The sequence below is a fragment of the Bos indicus x Bos taurus genome, chromosome 6 (assembly GCF_003369695.1).
Source record: "Bos indicus x Bos taurus breed Angus x Brahman F1 hybrid chromosome 6, Bos_hybrid_MaternalHap_v2.0, whole genome shotgun sequence".
NCBI lineage: Eukaryota > Metazoa > Chordata > Mammalia > Artiodactyla > Bovidae > Bos > Bos indicus x Bos taurus.
In genome coordinates, this window is record NC_040081.1 from 94,520,929 (window position 1) to 94,547,994 (window position 27,066).

A 27,066-nucleotide genomic window follows, 5' to 3' on the forward strand; every position below is an offset into this window, starting at 1 on the left:
ATCCAGCCGGCCCTCGAAACAGCCGGGCGGGTTGGGTTGGAGGTGCGTCTGGGTGGCACGCACACCCTTACCGGTCTCGTGGGGATGGGGAAAGGCGATTCCTGAGGTACAGGCTACCCCGAGGCTGGTGCAGACAGGCATCTTGTTTCCAGCTTGCCCTGGTCCCAAAGAGGAGCTCCAACCTGTGCCCGGAGGAAAACCAAAAATCTTTCTCCTTGTTTAGTTTCTGTTTACCTTCTGCTTCTGTTTACCAGACTAGCATTTTCCACTGGGCAGCAAAGTGCACCCCTTTACCTGCCCATAACGGAACAGTTCTTTTAAAAATAACCAAATCTCACATACTCCCCTCTCACAACCGCTACCACAAACCCCAAATTGCTACATAATGTGTGTGCGTATATGTGTGTGTGTGTATCCGTATATGTCTCTTGTAGGTAGGTACATATTTGCACATCATATACATATAGGATATATAGGTATACCAGACAGGAGACCAGACGTTCTCTGACTGGAAGAAGACAGTGATCTAGAAAACTGGACACGTTTCGAGAGGGAGACGTGATGGACATTCGAATTATTAATTCCGGAGTTGGGTTTAGCAACGTTTAGTATCTTGAGACCATGACCAGACCTTGTGAGGAAGAGTGGCCGGCCTTTTGTCCTCCAAGGACAATTAAAGGAAAGTTCGGTATTTTAGAGAACATTTAGAGGCAGTTCAGTTCAGTACAGGTGAAAATTTTGTGGGTTTTTAAATTTAAGCCAAGTTTAAAATTTTCTTTCTTAGTTTAGCTCTCTCTCTCTTTCCCTCCTTCCTTGTCTCCTCCCTTCCACTCTGTCTGAGTTTCCAGACCATCACTGCGGTTCCTGATTCTTCTGTTTCTCCAAGGCAGCAGAGGGGAAAGATGTGTGGGACTGGGGACATCTCTGCGGACGTTTTCCTCGGTAGGGCCAGATGGCTCTTCCAGCCGGGGCTGGTCCAACAGATAGACTCACGGCCCGGGCCTCAGGGACCCAGGGAGAGTGGAAACGTGGCCAGGAGACAGCGCAGTCATCCGGCCCGGAGTCTCAGCCTGGTGGCTCCCAGGTGTACTTAACTTTCTCTGCCTCAAGCCAGTGACCCCACAGATTTCTTCTTAACCAAGCTCCGGAGGAGCGGGGGCGCCACTGCGGGGCTGGCAGCCGCCCCCACGGGGGGTTGGAGATGCGCATATCGGTGGGGGGGCGGGGGGGCGGCTGGCAAGCTCTCTCTTGGGAGTTCAGGAGGCGGGAAGTGGAACGCGAGCGCGTCCACGCCTGCCCCTTGCCCCTGACTGCTCCTACCGCCTCTGCCTTCAGCTTGCTGTGCTGCCCGTGGTGAGGTGGCTTGGAGCACCGAACCCCAGAGAGGGCCTTCCGCGTCAGCCCTAGCGAATGCCAGGGCCTCCCACACGCTCTTCAGAGGGGACTGTTTTTTTTTTTTTTTTAAAGAATGTATTTATTTTTGGCTGGGTCTTCCTTGCAGTGGCAGTCTTTCTGTACTTTCAGGAGCCCGGGCTACCCTTCCTTGTGGTGCATGGGCTTCTGATTGCAGTGTTTCTCTAGTTGCAGAGTGCAGACTTCACTAGTTGCAGTGTGTGGGCGCGGGAGTTGAGGCACAGGACTTAGTTGCTCAGGGGGATATGCAATCTTCCCGGACCAGGGATTGATCCTCTGTCCCCTGCTTTGGGAGGTGAACTCTTATCCACTGCATCACCAGGAAAGTCCGAGGGGGCTACTTCTGTGTTTTAAGGTTCATTGCACTCGTTAAACTTCTCGCCATATTTGGTGATAAAAGGCAAGGTCAATTAGGGTGAAGGGGAATTTCCGGAGATTTCAGGGTAAGCAAATGTTATGTCTAAGCAAGTGTTACTTCCATCTGTCCTCATTTTGTCCCACCCAGCTCTCCTTCCACCAGACATCAGAGCTCATTTCCCCACTTGTGGTAATCTTTCCCTCTTCCTCTTACAGGAACACTGTTTCTATTCTGTTCTTCCTGTTGTTCAGTAGCTAAGTTGTGTCTGACTCTTTTGAGATGCCATGGACTGTAGCCCACCAGGCTCCTCTGTCCATGATATTTCCCAAGCAAGAATACTGGAGTGGGTTGCCATTTCCTTCTCCAAGGGATCTTCCCAACTCAGGGGTCAAATCCACATCTCCTGCATTGGCAGGTGGATTCTTTACCACTCAGCCACCAGGGAAGCCCATTCTTCCTGTAGTTTATCCCCAAACTCAGCCTCAACAGAGAATGACTTCTCTGTTCCCAAGGGAAGATTCAAAGCTAACCTGCAAGGAGCCACAGGTTGGATCCCAGAGTGGGTAAAGGAGGTGTTGGAGCGGGTTTTGGTGTGCTAGGAATCTCTGAAAACCAGACTCATTCCCACAGTATTTACCCTCTTCTCTTGGAAGAAACCACAAGAGACAAAGATTTTTTGCAGCTTAGGCCTTTTGGAGGGGAAGTTATAGAAAAGTAGAGAAAGGGAAAATGAGAACAGATCAACAGAGAATATATTCAGCTAAAGAAGACATTGGCCAGTATTTATTTCCAAGGTACCTTTTATTTTAAAATCCACTTTGAAAGATATCTAACAAGAACAGACACAAAATGCTGCTTTGTTTCTTAAGCAAAACTAAATAAAAGTGCCTAAATAAAACTTTCTTAATTTAACTAAGAAATTTAATGCTTTCCTAATTCATTCCAGTTTATAACAACAGCCTTTCACAGTTTAGTCTGTATCTTTTGCTTGGCTTTCGATCAATTCACTTATTCATTCATGCATTTGTTCATGTACCCAACACAGGATACCTAGCTCAGCAAGCTTGATATTCTGGTTACTTGATATTGGGTTAGTTGGGATTTTTTTTTCCTTTGCCTTCTACAGGATTTTCTCACAGAGGAAAGTATAATTTGTTTAAATCATGGTGATTTTCAGCTTTGTGATATCTGGAATGTCCTATACTGTATCATAAGATTTTGCTACTGTTGATCCATGAAGAATTTATAAAATATGTCATGTTTAAAAGGACAGCATGTAATTTGAAAGTTTAAAATGAATCTCTGTCTTTAAGTAGCTGTGAAAGAGAAACAAGATCTGCTAATTGAAGTTGGTCATAGACCTTTTTGAAGATAGCACATGATGGTTTCCTGATACATATGTAAACACAGGAGTTGTTTATGGACTATTGGTTGGAGTAGATGAGGAAACATTTGCCCAAATCTCTTAAGAGATGCTGAGAGAGCTTGGACCATGAGAACCATGGAGGATACATCAGTTTTACCTCATCATCTAATTCTACTGTCTATGAGTTAGCAGTGATGGAAAACACATTATTCTGACACAGCTTGTTACCTCTGTAAAGAGTCAAAACTCTGCCATGAAACTGCATTCTAACAGGTTCTTCTAAACTCCATAATTTTCTGTAATGTTTATCAGAAGAGAGAAATATATATGCATGTATGTTTCATGACTATCATTTGACATTAAAAAATTTCCAAAACCCTGAATATTTTTTGTTTTGTTATCAAAAGTACATTTCCCATAGATCTTGAAATATAATTTGTTTAGCTAAGGTGTACCACTTAATATAGTCTTAGCTTCTCATACAAGAGTTATCCCAAGTTTTAAAGACAAGAATCAAGCTCACTGCACATAAACTCTTATCATAGGAAATGCTAAGGAAGGATGAAGATGGGCAAGACAGATAGATGATAGAATTCCACTACTGAATGAAAACAAAACTTTCCTTTAATTTCTACATTTTCAAGTTTAATTTTAATACAATGCTTCTGTTGGCTTATCTTGGGCCACTGAAGGAAAGGCAGTCAAGTAACTGTCAGTTCAGGGAGCAAAAGCTTAAGGCTATAGCTACACAAAGACTAACCGTTCACATAAAATTATGGAGATTACAGTCATTTATTTTGGCTAGCTTTTAAAAATCTGAATTCACTGTCAACCTTGATATTAATGCACAGTCAACCTTTATATAGTCCCTGAAGCCTAAATAAACCAGAATCTATATGGAAAAACTCAAGTGGCAAATTTGCTAACTTAATGAAGACTGCTAAACTCAGATTTCAAGACTCAGATTTGATAATGACTTATCATGTTTGTTGCTGTGTGAAGCCAAGTAGAGAAACTTCAGCTTTAAATGATTTATCTTTGAGAGTTTTCAGATGCACTGTTGAAATCTTCTGAATACATGGAATATTTGTGTATCTTATTCACTGATAAAATAGAAAAAAGGGAGATGTCTACATAACTGTATCAACCATCATTGATAAAAGTCTTACTGTATTAAAAATTCTAGAGGGGACTAAGTGAACAAATCTAGATAGAGATTTTCTTATGGGAATAAGTTTACTTTGTAATGAACACCTAATGCTTGTAAGTAGATTAAGCAGTGCGAGACCCTGAATCCCTGCATCCTTCAACCTAGATGTCAATCCCAGAATTCCACCAACAGAGAATAATTCCTTCAATTTAACACTGCTTTTTACTTTTGATCCTCTTAAATGTGAGCACCCTAGGAAAGATAACACATTGTCACTTGTACTTTAATGTGAATTAATTTATACTGATCTCTCTCTCTTTCCCATTCCCCCTGCTGCTGCTGCTAAGTCACTTCAGTCGTGTCCGACTCTGTGCGACCCCATAGATGGCAGCCCACCAGGCTCCCCCGTCTCTGGGATTCTCCAGGCAAGAACACTGGAGTGGGTTGCCTTTTCCTTCTCCAATGCATGAAAGTGAAAAGTGAAAGTGAAGTCGCTCAGTCGTGTCCGACCCTCAGCGACCCCATGGACTGCAGCCTTCTAGGCTCCTCCATCCATGGGATTTTCCAGGCAAGAGTACTGGAGTGGGGTGCCATTCCCATTCCCCCAGCAGGACCAAAATAGCAGGAGATTACTAAGACATATATTCATACATGTGTACACATGGAGTATCCTGAAAAGGAAGAGAGGTAGTGAGATGATCAAAGAAACAATCCAACTTACAAACATTCACTGACTGTAATCTGAGACACTTGGCCTTCCACAGTTTTTCTTCTGGCTACCATTTGGGCTTCCATGGGAATTGTAAATTCCCATCAAATTTATTATTGCTGACTCCTAAGCGGAAATTACTAAAATTGAAAAAAAAATCAATTTTAGAGAAATGCTTTCTGAAATTTATATACATGTGATATAGTGCACATAGGTTTAAAACACTTAGAATTCTTTAATGAGTTATTGAGATTTGGCATAAAAATCAATAGGCCTGTGATCTTTTTAGGCAGGTGAGGGGAAAGAGGTTGAATTGTGGGGCCTGAAGAATCTACTCCAATATTCTATGAAAAAAGACATTGTGAAATTACTGTTGAAATGACTTTAAAACTATAATCTTACGAGTGTTCCCAATAGTACACTATAATTACATTAAAATTTAGAACATCATACCAAAGTTAACTTTTGAAAAAACAATTATTTCATTTAATCTCAGCTTGTTTCTTTCCTTCATTCTTCATAACTTGAAATAGAATGATTTTTGCAGAATTATATTTTCAAGGTTTCAATTAAATATAATTTTCTTAAAATTATAAAATCCTTTAGGTATGATCCAGCAATCCCACTGCTGGGCATACACACTGAGGAAACCAGAAGGGAAAGAGACACGTGTACCCCAATGTTCATCGCAGCACTGTTTATAATAGCCAGGACATGGAAGCAACCTAGATGTCCATCAGCAGATGAATGGATAAGAAAGCTGTGGTACATATACACAATGGAGTATTACTCAGCCATTAAAAAGAATACATTTGAATCAGTTCTAATGAGGTGGATGAAACTGGAGCCTATTATACAGAGTGAAGTAAGCCAGAAGGAAAAACATAAATACAGTATACTAACGCATATATATGGAATTTAGAAAGATGGTAACGATAACCCTGTATACGAGACAGCAAAAGAGACACTGATGTATAGAACAGTCTTATGGACTCTGTGGGAGAGGGAGAGGGTGGGAAGATTTGAGAGAATGGCATTGAAACATGTGAAATGTCATGTATGAAACGAGATGCCAGTCCAGGTTCAGTGCACGATGCTTGGGGCTGGTGCGCTGGGACGGCCCAGGGGGATGGTATGGGGAGGGGGGAGGGAGGAGGGTTCAGGATGGGGAGCATGTGTATACCTGAAATTTAAAAATGTTAAAAATTATTAAAAAAATAAATATGAAAATAAAAATAAATAAATAAATAAATAAATTTACAGAATTAAAAATAAATAAATAAATAAAATAAGTATTGGTGGGTCTTCCCTGGTGGTCCCGTGGCTAAGACTTTGCACTCCCAGTACAGGGGGCCTGGGTTCTATCCCTGGTGGAGGGACTAGATCCCAAGACTGTGCTGCAACTAGAAGATCCTGCGTGTCGCAACTAGGACCTGGTGCAGCCAAATCAATAAATAAAATACTAAAGTAAATAAAATAAGTACTGCTGAAATGCCTTGCAATATGGGACACTCAAGGTATTTTAGTAAAAGTAGTAGGACGTTTACCAAAGAGTCTCATTTGAAATTATGATCTGTGCCTTTCACTTTGAAGTTAGTCCTATGTGACAGGAGAGGCCTAACTTGCCGATTTCATTCTGAGTTTATAAGATACAAAACCTGTCCTTTTTTTTTTCAGTGCCATTTCCTTAATTATTTGCAACCCTCTATGAATCAGACCCCAAAATCCTCATTTGAGCTGCACGGAGATGCATGTGTTAGCCAGAAAGAGAGTGGACTGGCAGGAGGGAGGAAGGGAGGAAAGACATATTGTTCTGATTCTTGATCAGCCATGATTACACAAGTGTGTTCATTTTGTGAAAATCACTGGGCTGTGTACTTCAGATGTGTGCACTTTTCTATATTGACTTGCTACTTAAAAAATAAATGATAATATTCAAAAAAAAATTATAAAATCCTTTTATTCTCAGGCAATATATCATTTTTTGTACTGGAACTTATAAGAAAAGAAGCCATGTAGTATGTAATAAAATAACATTTTCACACATATTGTTTCATCTTCCCCGTATTTAAAATTTATTACAATGCAAATTTTATATAACATATACATGCAATTGGGAAATGAGTCAAAATGGGTCTTTCTTAAAAATAGAATATGTTGTCGGAAGCCAGTTATATAAACAAAATATTAAACAAATATTTACAGAGCCCGTTTGTCTTGACCTCTTAAATGTTAACCTGCAAACACATGAGAATTAATGAGAATTTTTCCCCCCACTAATACACAATAGATTACAAAACCAGGTGATTTTCCAGACAATAATACAGAAAGCCTTTACTAGTAAAGAGCCAGGCGTTAATTGAGGGAAACATACAATCAAGTCTTTTCTACCAACTCCACATTGTCTGTTTTGTATCTGTCATTCTACACATAGATGATTTCTTGTGTTCTCCCTGTCTCATTTTTTAACAGATGTCTACATAGTATTCTCAATTGTATTTATCATCTCCGAAATATCAAAAATCATTAATGCTATTTTCAATATCACCCTGTAATTTTGATAGAAATATAACTTTGCATCAGATATTCTAATCATGCTTTATTAATAATATTATTATTGTACTACATTATGTAGTAAATTTATCTTTACAAAGCATTCTGTGTGCTTTGTTACTATTTGATAAAATGATAATGCTTCTAAGTCTTTGGATACGCATCACAATCAGTCTGTATCATAACATCTATTATAAATTGAATTTTGAAAACATTTTGAAGAAAAAAATTTCTAAGACACAGTGTTGTTTTGGGTTTTTTTTTTAGGAGTTTTTTTTCCTGAAAGCAAAAGTAATTCCTTTCCAATAGTTTTTAGATTTGGGGGAGTTGGTTTTAAAGAAACACCCACTAATAAAGTGGTAGTGGTAGTTTTCTTGAGATGTGTTTTATTTACTCCAGGCTAAGAACACTTATTCATAAGAACAGTAGTTTCCCTATGAACTTTCTGTTCAAGTATTTTTTAAAAATGAAGTTGAATAAATAAGTGGCAGGATTTGCTACAGTTATAGGTATTAGGTCACATTATGCAACATTTAAGTGCTCTATAAAGATACTCATATATGTGTTTGTATGTATTATATACATGTATATCCACAATACACTGCTTCTTGTATATTGAATAATTTTATATATACTTCAAATACTGTAGGAGGAGATTACTATGTTAAGAAAATCTGATGAACTTCCCTATTCAACAGAGTCCTATTGAAATATGCTAATTAGAATATATGCTCAAAATACTACAGATTGAAATATTGAGATTTTTTTTCCTTCTCCCTTCCACTCCCACTTGCTTCCTTCCTTTCTTCCAAGGCAGGTCCCTTTATAGCTTTAATGAATAATATTTTATCTTTTTTATTTTTGCAATTTGATGTAGGCAGTTAACAAAAAGCCCTATGCTTTTCTCTTGTTCATATGGCATTACATATGAGTTTATGGTAAACAGACAGGAATTCCAATTATATACAGACTATGAGTTTCAGCTTCTTAAAAATACCCTATGAACTGTAGTGTGCAACTCTTTTGACCCAGTGGATGTGAACTTTCAAGTTATTATAGGAGACAGAGGGACATAGACTTGGTAGTTCTCACTATGAAATACCAAATATAAATGATAACATAATAAAATACCTCATGAGATTTTTTCCAGAAGAGTCATTCAAAATGCAAGATGTCTCAAACCGTAATCCATCAAACACTTCATTGAGCTAACAACCCCAAATTATCTATGGTGCTTTCAATGTCTTGTTATGTGTAATTTTGAAATAAGCAACCACTAAATGATAGGGTATGATATATATTGATTTGTACTTTTATAATTATGGTCATTTGAGAAGAGGGATTTTTTACTTCATTGAATATTGTTTTCAAGGCTTCCAGTGATTTATATTAATTTTGAGTGCAGTTGTATGTGCTTTAATATTCAATGGACTGTCTTATCTTTGACTGAGCAACAATGCATGAGAATTATTTTGTAAAACATTTTAAACAGTCTTTTCCATTTCTCTAGAACTTGAAAAGATTCTTCTGTCAAACACTGATTATGAATAGTGACATCATTTTAGGAAAAAATGAGTGCTAATGAAGCACAAGCAAATTTTGAACCTTGAAATTTATCATTTTAAATGAATACTTGAGTGCTAAACCTTTTTTTCCTTTTACATAATAAATGTCACAATAAACAAGGATGTTCAATACTTTTTAAAAAAATCACAGTAATAAGGAATGGAAAGAGTCTCTGTAGAAATTTAAATCTTCACAATGATATATAGAGGAGTCTGTGTTTTATTTTGGGATTTCTGTCATCCTAGGTATTTTGGAAATATTTGCTGTGTCTCAGGGGATTGTAGGAATACGAGGAGTTTTCAGCAACAAATTTTTAGCGATGTCAAAAAAAGGAAAACTCCATGCAAGTGTAAGTAGAACTACTTTATATTTGTTAAAGGTGTTACAGAGATTTTACATGTGTAAAATGGAACGAGTGATTTTCCAAATTGATAGATAAGACAATTTGCCCAGAGAACTTTATGTTTTTCATTTTTATAAGATTATGTGTCCATTAAACCAAGAGAATTGTGTGTGTTTTTGTAAGTAATAATTTAAATATTTTATTTATTTGAAAAGATAATATAGAATCCACAAAAAGGTTTAAGGATAAGTTTATTTGAAAAAAGCATTCTCTAAGTGATTGTCATTATTTATGTCTTAATAGTGGTCCAAGTAAGGAGAAACATTATGGAAATACGATATTATATTTTAAAGTTACATACTGATGGTGATTGTGTAACCAGTAGATCATGTTATTAATTTTAAAAGCTACTTATTATGTCAAAAATGGAGTCTAAGTAATAAAACATATTTATTTTAATAAGTATGGTGGGAAGAAACCAATAATGAGATGATTTTGACCTTTAATAGAGAAATTTCATTTGAGACATTTTCATCTTGTAGTTTTTGTTACATCAAAAACAATTACTTCTTAAAACTACGAAGACTGATTCTGCACTCGTAAACACTTTTTTTGGACTAGTTACGCAGTTTGTAATCAATTTATAAATTATAGATTTCTACGCTTTGTTCTGAAAATGCTCATTACTTGGGAAACACTAAAATGTTTTAAAGTTAGTAAAGTACATTTAGCTTAATTTTCCTGTTGAGAGTTTCTTTCATTAGTATTAGTGTGTATGCACAGCCCTTAAAGTTATTTATGCTTTGTCTGTGGTGTACTGTTTTGTCACACTAAATCATTTTAAAAAGCAGTTCTTCTTTAAAGCTACTCCTTTAATCCTTATTCACTTTAATTCTTATTAAATTGGAGAAATATGACTCCCAGTTTTCAAAGTATATAGGAAGTTTTAATCGAGCGCAGTCAATTGAAACTTACTAATTATGATTTCTGCTTTACAGACTTTTAAAAAATTGAAAGAGAATTTCACTTGGTTTACTGTTTAAGACTTTGTTTTCCTTTCTCTAGCATCTAAAGGTGGCTTGTTAATAGCTTTTGAAGGAGATCATAAAACTGAAGCTATTTCTACAGTTATTTGGGGATTAAATGAGATAATATATACAAAGCTTTTTAGAACAATATTAGGTACAATGTAAGTGCTCAATAAATATTACCTATTATTAGATAATTCAAATTTAAATACAATAAACTACTATAATCTCAGTTTATTAAATCTTTGTTAACCTCTTCGATCATCCATTGCAAGAGTTATAACTAGATTTACTTATCTCATTTTCTGAGCAGATTATTTTATTCTAGCAAATTACAATATTCATAAAATAATTGCTCTGGTTTATAACCTATTTTAAGGGGCAAAGTTCTGTGGAAAGCAGGACATGCCATTTTATTTTTAAAAAGATGTTCTAAAAATCCACACACAAAATGGAAAAGAATCATCAAATGCTTCTGCACTGAATAACTTTTCTTCGATCTACTTTGGTCATTAAAGATTGAAACACCTTCAAACTCTAAGCATTATAATAATATGCAATTCCTGAAAAAAATTTTCTGTTATTGGTTTGCTTATTTTGGGTGAAAATCTTAATTTTTAAAATATTCTGATTCAAGCCTTAGCATATGCAAAAAATAGACTACCTTGGGCCAGCTTAAGGATAATTGTCGCAGCAAGCAAAGTATTACAAATGGATGCCAATTAGAAAGGTCACACTGAGAGGTTAGGATACATGATTCCTCTGTCAAATGCAAGTAACAAATTTCCAGAAACTTGACCCAAATGTCTAAGGAAGGCTGGCTGAAATAATGCAGATAATGCAAAAACAGCATCTGTTATTCTTTCTCATCTTGGCAGGCTAAAAGTTATTTCATGGAGTAATGACTTTTAAACAGTACAAAGCAAGCCTTGCTCTTGTCACTCATTGAAGCTCTTTGATATAAAAGTCATTCTGATGACTTTGAGCTGAATTGAAGATAAAAAATTAAGCCCTATGATTATGTGAATTTTTTAAAAACCAATTGTCCAAGCCCACTGTCTCTTATTTGAGCTTTTATTATTCTCTCGATAGACACCTAATTAGATTATAAAGCGAATTATTTTTGAGGAAGTTGAATTTAGGTATAGTATTAGCCCTAATGTTTATTAGTTATATGCCAGATGATTTCCTTCTTCTTTTTAGTTACTAGTTAAACATGTTGAAAAATTGTTCTTATAACTTTAAATATAATTATTTGATTTAGTTTGACTTTTGCAAAGTTTCATCACCACTAAAAAGGCTAAAATGCCTTACACTTTCAAGATTAAATATATAATTAAGTGAGTTGCTTTAAATTAATAATTGTGCAGAGCCATTTAAAGAGTAACTTTATAATCATTTCAAAAAATAGCTATATAAAATCATCATGTTGTATATCTTAAACTTACACAGTGTTGTATGTCAATTGTATCTCAATAAAACCAGAAAAATTTTAAATTAATGAAGAGTAACTTTGGGGTTCTATTTACAAAGTGTGAACTATAAATGTAAAGTAGTCATATAATTCTGGGGAAAGTAAACCCATAGTATGTCGAGAAATATTCATGGATTATAGTAGATTTTTCTTGTTTTATATAGTAACAATCAGACTATTACAAATTAGTTACTAGATAGAGATAAAATATCTGTATATTTCTTTCAAAGTTCTTTCACTCACATTCTCTCATTACCTGGTTAGGTGAGGCAACAGTCTCAGTCAGAGATGTTAAATATTTTCCTAAGTTACCACAGTTAACAAAAACTTGAACCAGAATAACATGCTTTAAAAATTCTCTCTCCATTTAAACGCTATAATGCTTGGTATGGAAAAGGTAGCTCGAAAGAAGATATTTTGTTTCATTTGGAACTATTTACACTATTTTCAGCTATTATTTTATGGAAATTAATAGTTGCATGTTTTAATAATATTTTTATGCTACATTTTAAAGAGTGAATTCTGTGGTTCATCCTTAGACTATTTTTGCTTTCTTCTCTCTCTTTCTCTCTCATTCCAAGCTCTTTGGGAGGATCTTTTTCCCCCATCTACTTCTGTGTCTCCTGTACCTGATTTTAAAGTCTAGAAAGGAGGAGACGTGTGCACCATGAAACTTATCACACTGTTTTGTAAATGTTGGTCATTCAGTGTGATGAGGAGCTGCATCAGGAACCTCTTTTAGGATGTACTCCCGGAAGAAAAAGGAGATCTGTTTCATTCACAGAAAATCTTCTTTCAGAAAATGCTTCATGGTCAGTGGACACGAAGATGGTGAACAGTATTATCAGCCCAGAAAGCTCAGGTTTAGGCAACATTTATGCTGACCTCCTTTGTGTGCTAAGTTTGTTAATTCTGTAAGAGAAGTTTTATCTGGACTTCAGCCATCTCAGTGTGCTCTGCTCTGTGCACTCAGTCAACCAACACACTCATATTAATCTCCACGAAGCTCTGCTTCAGACCTTTAACTGCTGCTGCTGCTGCTGCTAAGTCGCTTCAGTCGTGTCTGACTCTGTGTGACCCCATAGATGGCAGCCCACCAGGCTCCCCCGTCCCTGGGATTCTCCAGGCAAGAACACTGGAGTGGCTTGCCATTTCCTTCTCCAATGCGTGAAAGTGAAAAGTGAAAGTGAAGTCACTCAGTCATGTCTGACTCTAGCGACCCCATGGACTGCAGCCTACCAGGCTCCTCTGTCCATGGGATTTTCCAGGCAAGAGTACTGGAGTGGGGTGCCATTGCCTTCTCTGGACCTTTAACTGGAAGACCCTAAATAGACAATGCAGTCAGATCCCTAGTGTGCAGGTTTTTTTCAGCAGCCGTTGCAAGGAGGAAGGTGTCTGGTCTTCTTCTCAAGATGCCTTGAGAATCATTGAGAGAAGCACGAGGTAATTGTTTCCCCAAGACCCTGAGGGTTAGTCAGAGCCTTCTCTGTGGCCTCTGTACTTTATCCACTTACTCCCAGGCTGAGGTACTAGGTGAGGCTGAGCACCCTTCTCTTTCGGTCTCTCTCTGCCTGCCTGTCTGTTCATGCTCCCTCCTCACTCTGTTCTTGCTCTCTTCTCAGGTTGCTTGTCTTTATCCAGAGTCTCATATACGGTGCCTTCCTGGATTTATCTGAGATGGGTCTGGATGTAAGAGAGGGAGATCTTGAGTCTGGTAGTTAAATTGTGTCATTCTTCTTAAACCGTATTGTTTTACTTAATCTTTCTATTCCTTGGCTTTATCAGCTGTAAAAGGAAGAAAATTAAACTAACAATACAGGGTGATAGTGGAGCATTTTAAATGAGATAATACATATAAAACACTTAGAATAGTTCCTGGAAAGTATTCAGCGTTTAATGTTAGAACACATCTTCCTGAATTTGCTCTCAGGCAGCTGTTTCATGATCCTATATCCCCTCTCTCCTCTTTCTGATTTTGGGGTCAGGCAGCTGTGACCCCCTTGGATATTTAGACCAGCCTCAAATCGCATTCATTATTGGCCTTTTTGTTCTTTTCTTTAGGTCCCAACTCGTCTTGCATACAGTAGCCTCTTATGTCCTGGGTTTTCCTTTTCCCAAGGAACTTAATTTGAAAGCAAGGATTTCCAATGGTCATAATCTCATAACTTTTTAAGATCCTTCTCGTGCATCGTGTTTTTTTCCCTTAAAAATCTAAATCTTAGAAAAAGTGGTTATCATGAATTTGTCAGTCTTTTCATAAACTATACGTGATCACCCATTGGTTGTTGGGGGAAAACATTTTAGCTTATTTTAAACATACAGAAAGAAGCATGTGGTGGAATTATTTTTGTTTCTCAGGGTTTTAGGGGATCATGCTTGGAAGGAAAGCTAATTGCAGAGTTTACGAAACAGGCATGGAATGTATGCTTGATCAGCCCTGAGCAAGGACTAGAAAAGCCTCCTTTCTTGGTTTCAGAGGGTGCCAGCTGGCTTGCCCAGGATGAGAGTCTGGACTGGACTTCCTGAGCTGGGGGCAGAGTGAGGAGGAGTCCGCAGCCCCAGAGCTGGGCATGTTTATTGAAAGGAGAAATGAAGGTTTGAGTGATGGCTATCATCATCATTAAAAAAATAATTTATTGGCCTCTGTAAAGGAATTGAATAGAAACTTCCCTTATCCTCTGTGTTGTGCTGTGCTAAGTCACTTCAGTCATGTACGACTCTTTGGGACTATATGGACTGTAGCCCGCCCCCTCCTCTGTCCGTGGGATTCTCCAGGCGACAATACTGGAGTGGGTTGCCATGCCTTTCTCCAGGGTATCTTCCTAACCCAAGGATCAAACCCCTGTCTGTTATGTTTCCTACATTGGCAGGCAGGTTCTTTACCAGTAGCGCCGCCTGGGAAGCACCCCCATCTTCTAAGAACTTTCAATTTACACAGTAAAATTGAGTACCTAGTAACTCAGGCTAAAAAAAAAAAAATGGGTTCAGGATTCTACCTTTGCAGTAAATGTCAGTTTTCCCTTAATTTCACACTATGTTTATCTGGTTGTGCTGTGCTCAGTCGTGTCTGACTCTTTGGGACCCCATGGACTGTAGCCTTCCAGGCTCCTCTGTCCATGGGGATTCTCCAGGCAAGAATACTGGAGTAGGTTGCCATGCCTTCCTCTAGGGGATCTTTCCAACACTGAAGCTCTATTTTATTGAGGAAAATTACATGTAATGAATTGACTTGTAGCTTAGGAGATCCGTTTCAGCCTAAAGTGAGAGATGGTGTTCTATATCTCCGGTGGCTTGGGGAGTGGCACTTGTTTTTATCAGTATTTTAACACGGAGCAACTTTAGGGCAAGGTAGTACTGTACAGAAGCCTAGGAGATGCCCTTGGATTTGCTCGTTGTTACTGAAAGAGCTTGAATCTAGGATTCAGTAGATGAGATTTAAGTCTTAGGCTTACCTTGGCATTTGGTAAATGTGGGGATTTAGAGGAACTAGTTTCTTTATTTTTCTGGCTGGAAAATCAGATAATAGCATCCTAATAGTTGTGGAATTATGTGAGAATGAAATAATATACGTAAAACACCTGGCCTCAATAGCCCAGCTCTTTTGAGCAAGGTGACTCAGACGGTAAAGAATCTGATTCAATGCAGGAGACCTGGGTTCAATCCTTAGGTCAGGAAGATTCCCCTGGAGAGGGCAACCCACTCCAGTATTCTTGCCTGGGAAATCCCGTGGACAGAGGAGCCTGGCAGCCTACAGTCCACTGGGTTACAAAGAGTCAGACATGACTAAGGGACTGAGAACTCATGCCTGAGCACTCACATATATTCCCTTGATTGCTCAGCATGAAGTACTGAGATACAGAATGGCCAGATTAGAGATTGCTAAGCAGGAAATATGGCCAAGCTCTGGAGATGGCACGGCTTGCCTACAACTGACCCATATAATACTTGTGAAGAGTAGGAGGCCACCTTCAGGGTGCGTGCTGCCCTGTTCTGGAGTTCTCTGCTTGGGAGCAGTTGGAGCAGGGTCTGGCTTTCGGCTTTCACTCACTACCGAAGGTTGGTACTTTTGTGCTGGGAACATCCTGCGCAACCGTACAAAACAGCCTGGGCTTAGGGCACCTGACCCGGGCAGTCCCATTGGCGTGGGTAGTACTGGGAACCAAAACACACTGAAGGAACATAGAGGAACCGGAAGTAGGGATGCAGGCAGCAAGAAAGTGTTGTTTAGAGCACAATTTGGTCTATAACTGCGTTAATTACAGTCTATAAGAATAGTTTAATGATTTAATAATATTATATAGCCTTCAACAACATTTTAATTATTTGTATTTATTACTTAACTTTATAAAGTTTTGCAAGAGGCAAATCAAATAAAAAGTGAAATAAAGAATTAAAATTGATTAAATACCCCACAGACTCGAGGGTTTATACTCCAGGGCTTTGCTATTAGCCTGAATTCAATCCTCTTTATACATCTCTTTCATACATCATATATTTACTTTGATAGTGGCACATAATGAGAATTGGGACCCTATTAACATGCCCTCAGCTCCCTTGCTATAAGATTCTCAATCATCTTAGAGCATGTTGACTAAGAAAAAAACTATATTAAAAGGTTTTAGAAAGTTTTTTAAAAATATTGTTTCAGAAAGAATTCTGTGGTTTAATTGACCTTCAGATTTCAATTAAGCAGACTTGTTCTTTTGTGGAATATTACTTTCTTTGAACTGAATTTGATTTTTCTTTTAAATATCCACTGTGTGCCCTCTCCCTGTGAGGAGATGAGTAGAATCAAGGCAAAGTGTTCTCCTAAGCCCAAAATTCTTGTTTTATTTAACAGCACTGTGTTGCCCCACCTCTGAATTATTTCCATAGTTTCAAGCAAAAGTAGTGTAATTTAGTTTTTATTTGTTCTGTCAATTAAGACTATTTTAAATTATGTAGTAATCAGCCAATTTAAACATTTCATTTTAATTTTGCAGTTATGGCTTGTTGACTGTAACTTATTTTTACACTTGCAAAATCAAGGAGAAATTAAAGAGAAAAACACAGATAATTTAAGTCAACAAAGAACACAGGCAGAACCATATTAAATTGTCTTTCTTCGTAAAAATGGCAACCAGCAGTGTCTGGGATGTGATAGATAGTCAATAAACATCTATTGAATAAATTCAGAAAATAATGAATTAGAAACAAAGATAGGGGTTCTTTATGAACATGTTAATGATTGGTTTTGTTGTAGTGACTGATGGTGGTAGGATGAAGGTGATGTGTGTTCTGTTTTCAGTAGCTTATTTGAAATCTGATTCACCTCTCTACTTCACACCTGAACTGTAGATAAAGTCTTTATGTTGACTTCACTTTTTCTAGGGAAATAATCCAGTTCTTTTATTTATTTTTTAAGTTTTTGGTTGGAGGATGATTGCTTTACAATGTTGTGTTGGTTTCTGCTATAAAACAACATGAGTCAGCGATAAATATACATGAATCTTCTCCCTCCTGAGACTCCCTCCCACCCCCACATCCCATCCCTTGAGGTTATCACAGAACACCACAGCTCTATTATTTTAAAAGTATATATTTTGCTAAAGGAGTTTTTATAATTCCAAAAGAATTTCAAAGGTTAAACTTAGCCTGGTAGATTTATTATCTAAAATTGTATAATGGCAAATGTACAATAAATAATTCTGCTGCTTGATGACTCTGCTATAGAGATGTTTAACGAGTAACATTAAGGATAGCCATGCACTGCTTCCCTGGTGGCTCAGGGGTTAAAGCGTCTGCTTCAATCCCTGGGTTGGGAAGATCCCCTGGAGAAGGAAATGGCAACCCACTCCAGTATTCTTGCCTGGAGAATCCCATGGATGGAGGAGCTTGGTGGGCTACAGTCCACGGGGGTCACAAAGAGTCAGACACGACTGAGCGACTTCACTTTCACTTTCATGCACTGCTTGGGGTTCCCATCTTGTCTGAAAAGGGCCAGGAATATTGATAGGAACAGTCAGTTTCTCCAGAAGAAACTAGATCCCCTGATGAAAAAAAACTCACTGAAATGTTCATTTCAAATGATTCTGTTCCATCATAGCTGGAAGAATTTTTCAGACAAAACATTAAATTAGAAGTCAATTAAGAAAACCAAAACAGTCTGACTGCCTTTGCTTCTGTTTCAGTGTGAAGTTTGGAATGGCTAAGGGCCTACAAGTAGTGTGTGGGTCCTCAGAATTCTATCTCTATACTCCATGTGACAATTAAGTGCCCCTTGAAAAACCTAGAGCATGAACAGTCATCCTGGTAAAGGCTTCTCTTAAGAAAGAACATGAATCTTGAGCAGAGGAGGGGGAGAGGGAGAAAGTTTTTAGATGCAATAATTTTAGGGACAGTATTGCTATAGGTTAGGTGTGTGTATGCATGTGTCTGTTGGTCACATCAATTAAAAAAAATACAGGTTTCTTCTTTATTTTCATTGACACTGTTAGGAGAAAAAGGTTAAATTATACAGTGCTGCTAAGTCGCTTCAGTTGTGCCCGACTCTGTGCGACCCCAGAGATGGCAGCCCACCAGGCTCCCCCATCCCTGGGATTCTTCAGGCAAGAACACTGGAGTGGGTTGCCATTTCCTTCTCCAGTGCATGAAAGTGAAAAGTGAAAGTGAAGTCGCTCAGTCGTGTCCGACTCTTAGCGACCCCATGGACTGCAGCCTACCAGGCTCCTCCATCCATGGGATTTTCCAGGCAAGAGTACTGGAGTGGGGTGCCAACACTTTTAAAAAATTTGTCAAAATTGAATTAAGTAATCACTGCTGTCTTTATTTCAGGAAAATGATTTTTGTGTGTGTGTGAAACTGGGGTAGAAGTCAAGTCAAAGTATAATGTACTGTACATTAGAAATGTTATTCAGACATATTTTAAGAAAAAAAATCTGAGGCAGGATGAATATACGTGCTACTGTTTTTTAATGAAATCTTCCACACCTTTCTAAAATGCTTGTCCATTTATGTAGCAGAAAATATTCCAGAAGACTATTGCTGTTGTTCAGTTGCTAAGTTGTATCTGACTCTTTTCCACCCCGTGGACTGCAGCACACCAGGTCTCCCTGTCTCTCACTGTCTCCCAGTGTTTGCCCAAGTTCATGTCCATTGAGTCAGTGACACTATCCAACCATCTCCTCCTCTGCAGCCCTCTTCTTTTACCACATGACTATAGTTTTTATTTTACAATAAAACTTTGAGATTATCTAATTGAATGGGAGAGCACTGATGTCCTTTTAAGAGCTAAGTTGACAAATCTATGTTTGGTTTGTAAGAAAGCATTTTTAATTGAAGGCCAATAAGAACAATAAATGTCTCCTCTTCTAAAGGAATGTCAGCATAGCACCCTTGTCCTAGGTATGGGCCAGTAGGTTAGGATGTGATGAGAGAAAGCCATAGACAAAGGTTCTTTAAAACACTAGATTATAGCCTGCTAAAGACCCAGTCAAAGGAATTGCCAGTAGACAGATTCTCAGATACATAGTTTCAGAGTCCTCAGATAAAGAGCTTTTTGACTGAACTACACTCTACACTCAAATGTAAATAACTTAGGTAGACTGTCATGTGTAAGATAAATGTGCTATTGGAAATACTCTGAGATTGGTTGTCTTCTGATATTGTCAGTACCTTTCAAAACTCAAAAATTCTATGTGGCCATCAACAGTAGGTATATGTAGATTGTTTTGCAGTGTTCAGACTTCCAGATTACAAGGTTGGGATCTGTACTGCAGAAGAAAGCTTGATATTATTAGAGAAGCAAGGAAACTAGAGGACTGTTAGTTCCAGTGTGGAACTGAAGCAGAGCATATTAAAAAGCAGAGACATTATTTTGCCAACAAAGGTCCGCCTACTCAAAGCTATGGTTTTTCCAGTAGTCACGTATGGATGTGAGAGTTGAACCATAAAGAAAGCTGAGCACCAAAGAACTGATGCTTTTCAACTGTGGTGTTGGAGAAGAATCTTGAGAGTCCCTTGGACTGCAAGGAGATCCAACCAGTCCATCCTAAAGGAAATCAGTCCTGAATATTCATTGAAAGGACTGATGCTGAGGCTGAAACTCCAGTACTTTGGCCACCTAATGCAAAGAACTGACTTATTTGAAAAGACCCTGATGCTGGGAAAGATTGAAGGCAGGAGGAAAAGGGATGACAGAGGATGAGATGGTTGGATGGCATCACCAACTCAATGGACATGAGTTTGAGCAAGCTCTGGGAGTTGGTGATGAACAGGGAAGCCTGGTGTATCGCAATTCACGGAGTTGCAAAGAGTCGGACTGAACGACTGAACTGAACTGATGGAACCTCTATGATATATAAAGAATTATATATATAAACAAATATATATATTATATATATAATATATATGTAGTTGTTTAGTCACTAATTCATGTCCAGCTCTTTTTTCAACCCCGTGGACTGTAGCCTGCTGGTCTCCTCTGTCCATGGGATTTCCCAGGGAAGAATACTAGAGTTGGTATTTAGTGTTCATATATATGGGTCAAGATCCTTAGTATTCCAAAGCCCAAGACGTTTGTACAAATGGTCCTCCCTGAAATTGTGAAACCTAGTCCAGGATAGGGAATTCTACTTCTTTGGGAGTTATGGACTCTTTTGTATTTGATGAAAGCTAAACTCCAGATCCTTTTCCTAGAAAAATATTTTGATTCTCACAATAGCCTTAATGGCTGCACGTATTGTGAACAAGGAGCCTAAAGCTAAGAACTCAATTGGCAGAACTAGCATTTGATTGCAGGTCTATTTGGCACCATCTCGCGCTCTTCCCCTATGCTGTGTTCATTCAACTTCCTCAGTACGGCACACTGAGCCTTTTCAGAGCTGGTACTGGCCTACTTTGTCATCTTTATCTCTGGGTCCTTTCTCTATGCATCCTAAGTGAAAGTCACATTGAACAACTTATAGTAGCTTCCTGATGACCTGTGAACACACCGTTGCTGTTCCCTGAAAAACCTCTCATGTCACCTGATTACTATTATCTCATTGTACTTTAAGACTCAGCTCAAAAGTCACCTTTTCTAGGAAGACCTTCCTGCCCTCTTCGCTGCCACCTCTATCCTTTTAGATGCCTTGTACCCTCTGCATACCACTATCATAATTCCATTTATCAAACTGCACTGTGATGAATGTCTACTTCTTTGCTTATTCCACTGTTCTGTGAGCATTTTCAAGGGCAGGTGTGTGTGTGTGTGTGTGTAGAGGGAAAGAGAGAGTGATATCTGCCTGAAGTGTTGCTAGTGACTCCAAAAGGTAATTTTTTTCTTCCTGGCATCAAATAGACTCTCCTGTATCACTGTGTGAAGATGAATTTTTTCCTAAAGAACTCTTAACACATGCAATATTAATAGGGCCATATGCTACCCCTTTCTCAGCACCAGGAAGCACACGGATGAGACTGAAAACTGTATTCTTGTTTCAAAGGATAACATGACCCCATTTCTCTGAATGAATTCATGTTTTACCAGGCAATTGTTTCTTAGTAATATAGTACTATTTACTTTCTTGATGGTTTAGGAGGGGGAATATCTTACGTTAAAAGTTAAATTTTTAACTAAAATTTTCAATGTATGTTAAAAAGAGCAACAGAATTTAAATATATTGAATTCCTGTTATTTTAATATACACTGATATTATTTCACAATTGTGTAATTCGTAGTAAACCACCAGCATTACAAAGATGAATGAAGTAGGAATATAGAAATGAAAATAGTAATTTTAAAGCAACTTTAAAAGAGGCAAATGTGTCTTTATAAAGAGAATGGAGTCGGAGTGCAGGGGCCAGTGGAATTCTTGTTTTTCTTTATAGTCTTCTATAAAGACTTCTATAAAGACTTCTTTATATTACATGCTGAAAATATTATCATTGCTTGAATTTCCTCCTCCTCTTCTTTTTTTTTTTTTTTCCTCTAGGCCAAATTTACAGATGACTGCAAGTTCAGGGAGCGATTTCAAGAAAACAGCTATAATACCTATGCCTCTGCGATACACAGAACTGAAAAGACGGGGCGGGAGTGGTACGTGGCCCTGAACAAGAGGGGGAAGGCTAAACGGGGCTGTAGCCCCCGGGTTAAACCTCAGCACGTCTCTACCCACTTTCTGCCAAGATTCAAGCAATTGGAGCAGCCGGAACTTTCTTTCACAGTTACTGTTCCCGAAAAGAAAAAGCCACCTAATCCTGTCAAGCCAAAGGTTCCCCTTTCCGCACCTCGGAGAAGTCCTAACACCGTGAAATACAGACTCAAGTTTCGCTTTGGTTAAGACTTACTTTGGTTTTGTGAGAAACCATGGAGTCTCCTCAGGAGTTTCTGCAGCTGTCCTCAGTACTCTGAAGACAACTTCTTGGACACAGCTTCAGCTATATACTACACTGTATTGAAGTCAGGTCATTTGTTTCAGCTTGACTGAAACAAAAATGTTTTCTGATAGTAACTGAACTGGAATTCTTTGTACCAATATAGGGAGTTCACGACGACATAAAGCCTTTTGCTTTATGCTTGGTGCATACAGGGATTCTTTTTTGGAAAGTTCAACAGTGGGGACTATGTATTTTTCTGACTTTTACAGATCAACCTGAAGAAAACATCCATGATACATTTTTATTTTTGGTTTCCAAAGAATATTTTGATGGAGATAAAAGTATTTTATTAGATTTTTTTTTAAAGTACCTCTGCATTGAGCATATTTTCTTACTTTTATTATTTCTAATTGATAAGATATGAAACAACCATTTTAATGCAGTTTATGAATTATAAATATGTTTATAGACCATTTTTAACATGTGGATTTCTTTTTCATTGTTCTCAGTCATTGCACTTTTAATTTTTATTATGATTGTTTTTCTACCATACCTCAGATCATGTAAGTTTAATTTTACATCTTAAAATGTTTAAATTCTCTTCAACAGCACTAAAGGCTCAGCTTGTGTTTGTGTGTGTGTGTGAGTGTGTGTAAATTCATGATTTTATATATGGAATCCTGTCTCTGTGGTGGCTGGGCTATAATGGGTTAGAAGTAAGGAGAAAACGTAAGGAATTTTTGGTGGAATTAAAAGTTGAGGCAAGGAAAAGAATTAGAGGTTCAAGTGCACTGATTTTGCAGTGTTTATTGATAGCTAATTCTACCTTGCCTTCACTTCCCATTTTATCTACCCCCTGCCCTCATTCTTTAAAGCTGGAGAAATACATTTTATTCTGTCCATCAAGCATAGACTATGAAACCAGAGTGCTTAAAATACCTCTTCTATGACCTTCTGCTATCTCCACTGTATAGATCCACAGGGAGCAACCCATTTAGTGGAAAAACACGGAGAACCGAAGGAGATGAATCATGTAACAGTTATCCATGTCAAGTCCCATTATCTAAAATATTATTACTCAAACACTCTTTGAGTTTCCTATCCTAAAGGTAAACACTTCAGTGAATAGATCTGCCCTTTTATAAGGAAAATTTCTATGTATATTTTTAAATAGTTGGCTATGTGACATGGGAAACTTAATCTGATGAGTTGAAAATGGCACTTAAATGTCAACCCAAATACTGAATGTTTGGTATAAGACAGAAAATTTAACTGAAAAGAATTTACATAATTTATTTTCTTGGGTAATCATTTTTATGGAGTTCTATGAGATAGAAGTATTTTCTTCAGAAAGGTGGCAATAAAAATGGTAAAGCTAATGTTTAAAAGTATGTCCCACAGGAAGAGCAAAAATTGTGCACAGAAAGTATGTGATTTGTATTTAAGCACGTTTCTTTTCTTTTAAAAGATATTGCTAAACTGTTTTTTTTTTTTAGAAACACAGCATAGTTTATTTTGATTTACAAATGCAAAGTGGAAACGCAACAAAATTGAACTTACTACCATTTAAACAGATTGCTATGTTTCAATAGAAACTATACACATTATATATAATTTATATAAAATCCATCCATCAACTAAAACATCATATGTATATCTAGTATGGTGTTTTTATTATAGAACCAACAATCTGATTAAATGTTGTTTGCATTTAATGCATGACTTAAAAGAAATAAAATTCTACAAAAGTTTTAACTAATTTATATCTTAAAAATCTCCTGGATTAAATGAAACAATGAAATTTTGCCAGCAAAGGTGTGCCTAACTCTTATCTAATTATCATATTTTCTTACATACATGGTAAAAGCTAAAAATAATCCTCTAGTTTATTCTGATTTATTGTTTAAAATTATACACTGTATATCAAGTTTTTAGTGCACATGAAAAATAAAATTGCAGAACAGGAGAGCAGTAGACATGTGTCCCAAAATGGGCAAGGAAAATGCAGTATTAATGATGGCTAATAATAAAGTTAATACATATGTTGTATTGGGCAAATATTGCTGGTAGTTTATGTTAAACTAAAAAACACTACCTTATCTTGTAATCCTAATTTGATTTGATCAGCATATGGAAGTTAAAGTAGAATAGCTTTAGTAGAATATGCACTATGCAAATCAAGACTCATTAATTTCAAAATTTAAAGCAAAGCTAAAAAATATTTAAATTACACTTCTCTTTAGTTTACTGGCCATAAACAATTATATTTAATTAAATCTCACTGAAGCAGAAAGTTACTCAAGGTAATTAATTGAAAGAACTCATGTAGAGGAAATATGTATAATTCCTTACTAATACCTAGCACTTTTTAAAGGGGTCCTTGCTTATGCAGTTTTTGGTGATTTTGAAGTAACTAGACCTACCGAATAGTCAATAAAGTTATTTAATTGTGATTGTGTTCACCTAAAAATGTCAATGAATTTTACATTACAGTTTAGGAAACTTGTTCAGAAGAGAGACAACAAACACCTTCAGACTGACATTTCAGTTCTATTAATTATGTTTAATTTAGTTTCGATAATCTTTATTTGGAACATCAGTAGAGGTAAATAGACGCTTTCAATTAGATGTAATAACACTGCGGTTTTTATTTCACAGAATATACCATCACTTTTTAAGGAACTCATTTGAGAGTGTGGCTTACATATACCTTAGTTCTTTTAGCTGAGTTATAATGACTCAGCTGTACAAGATTGTGGGGTGGTGATAAAGGGTACTGACAAAAGATTTTCCAAACTTAACAATTTTATCATCTTAGATAACTTTTATTTCTTGGACCTGAGAATAAAACAACATAATTCTGGTAGGTAGATTTTCTATAAAGTTGATCTTGAAATAGAAAACTGAACGAATTTCTTAAATTAACACTTTTACCCTTCCAAAGGAAAGAGGCATTTAGCCATAACTTCTCACATTTTCAATAACAAAATGAAAATACTGCACTAACTAAAATCTTGAATTCTGGCACTATGTTTACAGCTGCAGAAAATTTCTTGTACAGTTAATTTTTAAAATAAAAACAATATTGTGGACACTGCAGCAGTGGCAAGCTAACAGAAACATCTTGTCCAAAGAATTCTACACCTTCTGTAAGATTTATTTTATTGTTACATCTAAATCTATTTTTTTACATAAAATCTATTTTTTTAAAATCAATCATCTTTTTACACCTTTTCAAAGAAAGAAACTTTCAGGCAAATGAACATGATTCCTCTATTTTTCTTTTAGAAGTCAGTCCAATTGTACTGAAATAGGATTATCATATGATTAGGCATTAGTGGAAGAAAAGCATTGCCTGCTCTATCTCATTCCCTGGGAGAACAGGGAGGAGAACCCAGCCTGAGTCAGTAGAGGCATTTTTTTTCATCTGAGAATCACATACAAAGTTCAGATGTACCATCAAACAATGGCACTACAAATCATCCGTGAGTATTTAAGCAATTTTATGTAATAAAAAGATAGAAATCAATAGCTCATACATACTTTTATTTCAAATCTTCTTTTGTCCTGACTGACACATATTTATTTATCCAAAGTCACTCTCTAGCCTTATTCCACCATAGGAACTTGAACGCCATTTCCAATTTTGTCATCAATGATTATGTGAGCCTTAAACTGTTGAGGTACCAAAAAGAAGACATGGTCCTCTTCAGGTGGAACTTAAAGTCTGTCCAGATGAAACTGGACAGCCATGTGAAAGGGATCATTGAAGAAGTAATGTGCTGTTATTTTTTAAAGGCCTTGTCTTACATTAAGAAAAAAATTGAGTATGCCATTGGATTAAGAGATTTTAAATATAGGGATCAATCCCTGGCTTACCATTTTGTGAGGAATTTTGCAAATTTGTATTAATTGGTCAGGAATGGTCAGAGTAGCAACATTGTTCATAATAAATACCTCAAGATCTTAATTAAATATGTAATTTTTGAATATCTATGTTTTGACCAAAATGCCACCTTCTTCATGAAGACTTCTAGAAATTCATGAAGAAATATGAATGATCTTATCTTGACACCAGTCCTTCAAATAGGTATAGCTCATGACATAACTTTCCATCGCCTTTCCCTTATTATCCAATTAATTTAGTATTTTCTGAGATCCTGCTTAGCTGAGGCACTCAGCAAGTGAAATGTTTCTTTATTTGCTCAATACTCATTCAGTATGTTCCAGGCGGAGGTGAATAAACGTATTCATTGCTTTTGAACTTATGTAGAGAATATAGCTGCTCTCCTTGCATGCTGGCCAACCCAAATTCAGGCTAATAAAAAGAAAATAAGAAATGTTCTTAGGTGATAGCAATTTTGAATAATGTGTTCCCATGACTTTAACATTTTGTGGAGGCTATTGGACATTCTACTTATTCAAGGCACTAGCTACATAATTATAGGTTCCTTAAATATGTTAGGTGCTCCAGAATGCTTATAGAATGGATAAAGGTGCTGAATAAGATTTATTTGATGAAGATGATGATGGTTAAGAGAAATTCCTGCAAGATATGAAATGGATCTAAACAACAAGAGTCAGAATACCGGCTGCCTCCCTCACTGTACATGGATTTCTCAAACACAAATCCCAAGCCCAGACTAAAAATATCAGGCACTCACAAGCTGCATTGAACTATCAATAAATTTAGTTACCGTATGAAAGTTCAATTTCATCCCCAATCATAAAAATAGGTGACAGTGCAAATTCCCCTCCTTTTTTTTTTTTT

General features: G+C 37.1%; 1 protein-coding gene across 1 annotated transcript in view; it reads left to right on the forward strand.

Annotated features, from left to right (window-relative positions):
• The window catches only part of FGF5 (fibroblast growth factor 5), a 23,501-nt gene extending 717 nt beyond the window's left edge, over positions 1–22,784 (forward strand). Inside the window, exons 2-3 of the mRNA XM_027544863.1 lie at positions 9,361–9,464; positions 21,911–22,784. Of these exons, the coding sequence (XP_027400664.1) occupies positions 9,361–9,464; positions 21,911–22,258 (452 nt within the window). The 3' untranslated portion in view covers positions 22,259–22,784. The remainder of the gene's footprint in view (positions 1–9,360; positions 9,465–21,910) is intronic.
• Positions 22,785–27,066: the final 4,282 nt, after the last annotated feature.